This window comes from Gymnoscopelus braueri (assembly GCF_963280865.1).
Source record: "Gymnoscopelus braueri genome assembly, chromosome: 17".
Lineage (NCBI taxonomy): Eukaryota > Metazoa > Chordata > Actinopteri > Myctophiformes > Myctophidae > Gymnoscopelus > Gymnoscopelus braueri.
In genome coordinates, this window is record NC_137617.1 from 33,803,533 (window position 1) to 33,811,032 (window position 7,500).

Below are 7,500 nucleotides of genomic sequence, written 5' to 3' on the forward strand. Positions count from 1 at the left end.
GTTTGAGTGACTGCGTGTGCGTGTGTGCGTGCGTGCGTGCGTGCGTGCGTGCGTGCGTGCGTGCGTGCGTGCGTGCGTGCGTGCGTGCGTGCGTGCGTGCGTGCGTGCGTGCGTGCGTGCGTGCGTGCGTGCGTGCGTAAGTGCGTGCGTGCGTGCGTGCGTAAGTGCGTGCGTGCGTGCGTGCGTGCGTGCGTGCGTGCGTGCGTAAGTGCGTGCGTGCGTGCGTGCGTAAGTGCGTGCGTGCGTGTTTGTGGATGATAGTCTTCAGGAGATAATAAAGTGGCCACACACACTGGTAGAAAGTGCCAATACTTTATTCAGGACGCAGAGTTTGTGCCTGAAAGCATTCAAGCGTGTGTGCGTGCAAGCGTGTGCGCGTGTGTAATATAATTAGCTTATTTTACAATGTATCAGTATTGCAGCTTCAATAAAAATTCTAAATATCACACACACACACACACACACACACATTACTCCTCACCTCTAACGGGGTCTCCAGACAGGGAGTAGTGGGGTCCGTGCTGATGTGCACCGAGTCTCTGGTTATATCCGCCTGAGGCGAGTCCATTGCACTTCCTCTCTCCAGCTCCCGGTCGTCTCCTCCCCCCGCCCACCTCCAGGGGGAGCCCCCCGAGCCGGTCCGCTCCAAACCCAGAGCCATGGGGTTCAGCTGGGGCGACCTGGGCCCGCTGCCGCCGCCGCCCTCCGTGCGGTGGAGCGCCTCCAGCTCCAGCTCCGCCTCTAGCTCCGCCTCCTCCTTGGCCTCCTTGTTGCTCTCCTCCAGGTGCTTCATGAGCACGGCGATGACCACGTTGACCAGGACGAACTGGGCGGTCAACACGAACGACACGAAGTAGAGGGGCGAGACCACCGTGTTGTAGCAGGTGGCCACCGTGTCTTGGGCGCAGTCCCTTAACGTATCCTGTAAGGCATGGGAAGCTGATCAGTGGATCAACAAGTGGATGTTTTCACCGACTGACAACTTACCTGGCCTTGCACCAGGGTTCGATTTGTAAAAAACTAAAACCAAAAAAAACAAAACAGAGCCAATCAACAAGGTCACAATGCGTCGCAATCCTATAGGTTCAGAACGGTGTCACTTCACCTTCATGATGCCATTCCAGTTGTCTCCAGTGGAAACTCGGAACAGCAACAGGAATGCCATGCCAAAGTTCTTGAACGTAGCATAGCGGCCCAAACCCTCACATGGATGTAGCTCATCACAAACTGACAGGACAGCGGAGAGAGATAGAGAGAGAGAGAGAGAAAGAGAGAGAGAGAGAGAGAGAGAGAGGACGATATAGGAAGTCAGATTGTAGCAGTGATTCCCAAACCTTTTAGCTTGAGACCCAAAAGAGAAATTTGATGTTTCCCCAGGACCCAAACTAGTGAAAGTAGCCGATCTACAAGCTCACAACACGTTGCTATGCGACGAGTTGTGAGCTTGTAGATCTGCTATTTTCACTACTTCTTAAGTATATAAAATGTATGGAATTTCTTAGATTTGGGGGAAAAGTGTATGCTTTTTTATGTTGAACTTTTTTATTTATTTCTGAAACATTTTGATTATTATTTATATTATTTTTTATAATTTTGGGAAATCTTTTGAAATGATCATTTAAAATCTCTTTAGGAACCTAAAAGGGATATTTACTCGTAACCCATACAAATGGGTCCGCGACCCAGAAATTGGTTCCGACCCACTGTATGGGAGATGGGTGGGGTTGAAATATAAGAGCATAACAGAGCAATGAGATGATGGTCATTGCAATTACATTAATCTGAAAGATAAAAGCTACAGTTGAAGGGTTCAATATATTATTCCCACAAAGAAATCAGTTAATTAGGAACTACTTCATTACATTAAAACATCAGAAAGAATAATGAAGAACGTGTGTGTGTCTGTGTGTGTGTGTGTGTGTGTGTGTGTGTGTGTGTGTGTGTGTGCGCGCGTGTGCGCGCCTGTATGCGCGTGTGCGTGTGTGTGCGTGCGTATGTGTGTGAAAAAAAAAAGTTTTACTCTTACTGTATGTACCTGTACACAAGATGTAACAATAAAGTACAACCTTCAACCTTGAACCATGAACCATGTGCGTGCGTGCGTGCGTGCGTATGTTTTTCTGTGTCTTACTCAAGTCACCAAACAGCTCCACTCCCAGCGCTGCGAAGATGAAAAACAGAAGCATAAACAGAAGACCCAGATTCCCCACCTGCAGGGAGACGACAGGAAGACAGAGACAATTAAGAAGACAGAGCCCTATTAATGCCTGACTCACACATCTCCTTTGACAAGAGAGTCACTCTCAAAACAAAAACAAACTGGAGCAACATTTATTGAAAGGGGTTGTGCGATGTGTAAATTAGCCTCCAGAAGGAACAGGATTATGTACTGTAGGTCCAAATCAATCCCAAAAATGACAGCTAACCCAGTTCGGTGAGAAAATAAACACAACGCTGTGACACCGATTAAACTGCAAAAAGGAAATCAAAGCTGCTCCGGAGGGAAGTACAAAGTGACACAAAACACAGTTTAAAAAAAAACAAATGAGGGATAACCAGGAACAACACAGCAGAATGTTAATCTCATCCATTTTTACACTTTCAAAGTCAAACACAGAGTTGTATTGTGAAGGGACAGAGCAGAGAAAGATGAGAAAGGGGAGGATTATGATAGAGAGTTATACATTTAATAGTGTACCTGCTACTGAAGTGGAAAAAGGAGATAAGCGGGCTGGTTAAAAGGGGCTTAGCAACAGGTAATGAACAGCCTTACCATTTTACCCCCTAGCCACCTCTGTCAGTGCTAATCGTCGCACAACGTCAGACTTTCCATATCCCATTACTGGACTTATTAATTACGAGCACTTCTTGTAAGCTTTAGGGGAATTATCAGCGGAGCCCTAGAAGCTTTATCAGAGCCTGAGATGGTATCAGCGCATATTCAACTTATTCGTTGTGAGGAATGTTAATACTGTCACTTTTACTGAATGTTGCGAAGCCTCATTATCACCCTCCATCAACACTGCACAGAGGGATCTTCAAACAACCTGCTTTTCGTTGCTGTTGGGCAGAAATCTCTTATCTCCCTATTTCGACTTTTTATGGGTTTAGTAGTAGTAGTAATAGTAGTTGCAGTAATAGTATAGGCGCATTGTGAGCTTGCAGATCTGCTATTTTCGCTATTTTAAAGGTTTTCTTTTTTATAGTAATAAAAAGGGTTTGGGACATATGAGGTTTCCACCCGACAGCGACGTTTTCCAAGTTCCCACGGGAAGGGTCATTGAAGGGACGCTCAACATACAAAAGAAAAAGACAATTATGGGATCCTGGGATGGGACCATAGCTCCAAAGGGACATAATTATGATGAAAGGGTTCCATAGACACATATACAGTATATATACAGTACTGTAGGCGGCGGGGCAGGGATTTAATGCAGGCTTCAGCGAGATGTGTCAAGATGTTGGCTGGTTTGTTTACCTGAGGCAGTGCCTGCATAACGGTGTCCAGCAGAGCTCGCATCCCCACTGCCATCTTCAGCAGCTTCAGTACTGCAGGAACGCGCGCGCGCGCGCACACACACACACACACACACACACACACACACACACACACACACACACACACACACACACACACACACACACACACACACACACACACACACACACACACACACACACACACACACACACACACATAATGAAAAAGCCTGTCATAATATCAAAGCTGCAATCCAGAACTTTATATTTTCTCTACTTTTTTAGTACAATTAATGAGCGTCGCGCTTGGCACAGACATGCGCAGAGCAAGTTCTATCAGGGAACTCAGTGCAGTTCTTGGCGGCTGACCATTGGGCGGCCTCAGCTCCACGTTCACATCCACTCATCCAATCACACACTCATTTCATTCTCAGACTGCTCTATTTAACTGGAAGTTTGCACTACTCAGCCTTGCTTGCTTTTGCTGCTGCTCTCACCACTGCTGTCTTGCTAAAAAAAATTATGTATGGGGGGTTTTAAGAATCCCTATGGTTGGGAGATGCGCTTTATCAGAGTACCTAAAAGCAGATCCAACTCATCTCATCAACTCAGAATATGGGTGCTGTGCTGTGATTAACCACTTCAGACCTATTTTATTATTCATCATACTGTACGATGGTGTCCTACTGCAAAAGTAGATGATCTACAAGCTCACTTGAGAGCTATGCACATTCATTAAACAAATCTGTGTGGTAGACTATGTTAATGCAATACATCTGCAGTGTGGTTGGGGGTGATCTCCCTATACTCTTCCACTGAGAAAATGTAGACCCTGGTGACATACTTGTAAGTGCAATACTTCATTTCATTTTGAAGAGCGGTAGAAATTTGGTCTCCCACGCGTGAGACCTGGGATTCGAATACGGCATGGGACGTGAAACTTGCGTTATGGATTGCAGCATTAACAATTTTTGTCTTTCATAAGTGAACAGGGACTGGTGCCCATTCATGCCTCCTTTGAAACTTAAATGAAACCGATGGACTAGAAAAGCTGTACCAGCGTTCATCTCACCTACGCTAGATCCTACCAGGATATTCATCTTCATCACACTTCATCACATAAGAGTGTCGCACAAAAGCAGTGAAAATAGCAGATGTACAAGCTTGTAGATCTACTATTTTCACTATTTTAAAATGTTCTTAAAATAATAATAGAAAAGGCGTTTTGGAGACACAAAGTTTCCACCCGACAGCGACGATATCATAGCCATGAGGAATTCTTTCAGACGTGCTGACAGGCTGATTGAGGTCACACACTGCTGATTGGGGTCCGAAATCCTGTTAAAGGGTGGGCGTGACTTTAATTGACTCCGGTTGAGTGACACAGCCAGGCGATACATACATAGTGAACCAGAGGAGTGTATTCCGATAGGTAGTAATTAAATCCAGTCCTCAGCTTTTAATTGCCAGTGATTGAAAATTAATGGACTCTGTACTTATATATTAGCTTGTGATGAAGCTGTCTAGTATATGTCAGCTTACATATTTGTCTTTTCAGGCTTTCCAGTCTTATCATTGTAGCAAATGAGGCTACAATGATAAGACTGATAGTAAGGATATATTCTGGAGGTTCTGGTCTGTGTGTATTGATGCAAATAGGGACACAACACGCACGCACAAACACGTGCACGCACACGCGCACGCACGCACGCACGCACGCACGCACGCACGCACGCACACACACACACACACACACACACACACACACACACACACACACACACACACACACACACACACACACACACACACACACACACACACACACACACATGCACGCCCATGCATGCATGCGTGTGCACACAAATACAGAGCAGGTGTAGTAGCCCAGTCTTCTGTGTGAAAGCAATCATTGAGGACTCCCCTGCAAGTTCCATCATTAGACACTCAGTAATCAGACAGAAGCTTCTCTCCTGCTACTCCAATCCCCCCCCCCCACACACACACACACACACACACACACACACACACACACACACACACACACACACACACACACACACACTCTCTCTCTCTCTCTCTCTCTCTCTCTCACACACACTCACTCGCATCTCTTGTGGACAGTCATTAGCAAAAAAAAAAGCATATGAACAGTTCAGACTCCTCATCCACTTCAGGTCCTGTTTTGAATTCATGCAGAAATATCTTACTGTGCAATCACCCCATGCTTAACAACCACATAAGAACTCTAGCGTCCCAACGCGTCATAACACAACGCGTTGTGAGCTTGTAGATCAGCTATTTTCGGCAAGAGATATGGTGTAGAGGGAAAAACATTGGAGGCTTAGGTTAGAAATTTATTTTTTGTTTAGTTAATGATGTTTTGAAGCTCCTTGTAGTTTAAGCCCTGCATATCTACAAGCATTAACAAGCAATAGTGTTTTACAACTAAAATCTGGTCTTCGAGACTAGCACTCACTGAAAACAGGTTTGACGAAGGGCACGCAACACACCGAATGCAGCATTAGTCAATGAGGACCCTTTTATGCTCATATATGTAGTTGATTTGTTTGCGCCTGATGCCATGACGACACATTGAGGTTAGTCAACACACTCCATATTTGGGCGTAGCTGCATTGGGAACTTTTTCTATGGTTATGGCTGAGTCATGGTGACATGAGCGTGACGACGTAGTGAGCTAAAACGTGGGAACCACTGCTATAGTCCAGTGGTTCTCAAACCTTCTTGGTTTCAGTAACCTCTTCCCAGATGTCTGAATCCTAGCACCCCTTTATCCAACTACAACATTTGGCTTAGAAAACTGCATGAAATCCATAGCTAGCATAGATTTCTTTGGCCATAACATTTCAGTAAGTCCATTTTTTTAATATACATTATTTATATATTTTTTGTAAATATTTTCAAATTAAAATGGCATAATGCAAATAAGTATTGCTTTCTATTCAATGAAATCAGTACATCTTTATTTTCTCATCTTAAAATAACCTTTCAGTAATGCTGGGTGGGAGAGGGCGAGTGAACTGTCTGTATCTGTGTATGCTTGTTATGTAACGTTGTGTTTTATCTTATATTTGTGTCTATAGGACCCCTTTGTAAATTAGACGTTACATCTCAAGGGGCTATCCTTTGAATAAATTCATGTAAATTCTCTGTCTGTCTGTCTGTCTGTCTGTCTCTCTGTCTCTCTGTCTCTCTCTCTCTCTCTCTCTCTCTCTCTCTCTCTCTCTCTCTCTCTCTCTCTCTCTCTCTCTCTCGCGGATACAGCTTTCTTTCATCCATCTTGCGTCACGTCTTGTCTCTTTTTACTTCGTTCCTTTTCGTGCTCTGACATCAATTACTCTCATTCCTACTTTGTTCTGTTCTCATATAATCTATTTTCAGGTCAGACGTCATCCATCACACCTGCTCTCTCTCCCTTTGCTCCAAACTTCATCCCCCCCCGGGTTCCTGCAGACTGTGTGCTTTTGGCCGCATTGTACGTTACATGACATGTCACGACTCACGCTGTTCGGCGAGGGAAAAGGGTAAACGCAGTGATCTTGCCAGTAAAGGTTGCCGTTTCTGTTAAGTCAAACAGCGACCTACTCTGTATTTTTATGTGTTGTTATATAACTGTCGTGTTGACAATCTTCGGTGCACTGCACGACGTACATGGCTCAAAAGGCCTGACGAGGATTGGGTGGTAGACTCCTTGACTCTGTCACATCCAACTACAGAAGTTCGCTCATGCCACGACATGGAAATCTCACTATATGGCCGGTTTCATACAGTGTGCTGTTACTATTTTTCTTATCTCATGCTATACCAGTGGTGGAAAGTAAACTAAGTACATTCACTCAAGTACTGTACTTAAGTACAATTTTGAGGTATTTTTTACTTTAGTGGAGTATTCCCGATTTTCAGTACTTTTACTTCTACTCCACTACATCTCAGAGGCAGATATTGTACTTTTACACCAATACAATTATTTGGAACCTTTAGTTACTTTAGTTACTTTGT

General features: G+C 44.5%; 1 protein-coding gene across 4 annotated transcripts in view; it reads right to left on the reverse strand.

Annotated features, from left to right (window-relative positions):
• Window positions 1–7,500, reverse strand: part of cacna1g (calcium channel, voltage-dependent, T type, alpha 1G subunit) — a gene marked incomplete at its 5' end in the record, with an annotated part of 186,344 nt that overhangs the window by 16,048 nt on the left and 162,796 nt on the right. For all 4 annotated transcript variants that reach the window (XM_080455501.1, XM_080455498.1, XM_080455499.1 and 1 more), the window contains 4 exons: window positions 482–922; window positions 1,106–1,227; window positions 2,132–2,210; window positions 3,479–3,549. In XM_080455501.1, the coding sequence (XP_080311627.1) occupies window positions 482–922; window positions 1,106–1,227; window positions 2,132–2,210; window positions 3,479–3,549 (713 nt within the window). The remainder of the gene's footprint in view (window positions 1–481; window positions 923–1,105; window positions 1,228–2,131; window positions 2,211–3,478; window positions 3,550–7,500) is intronic.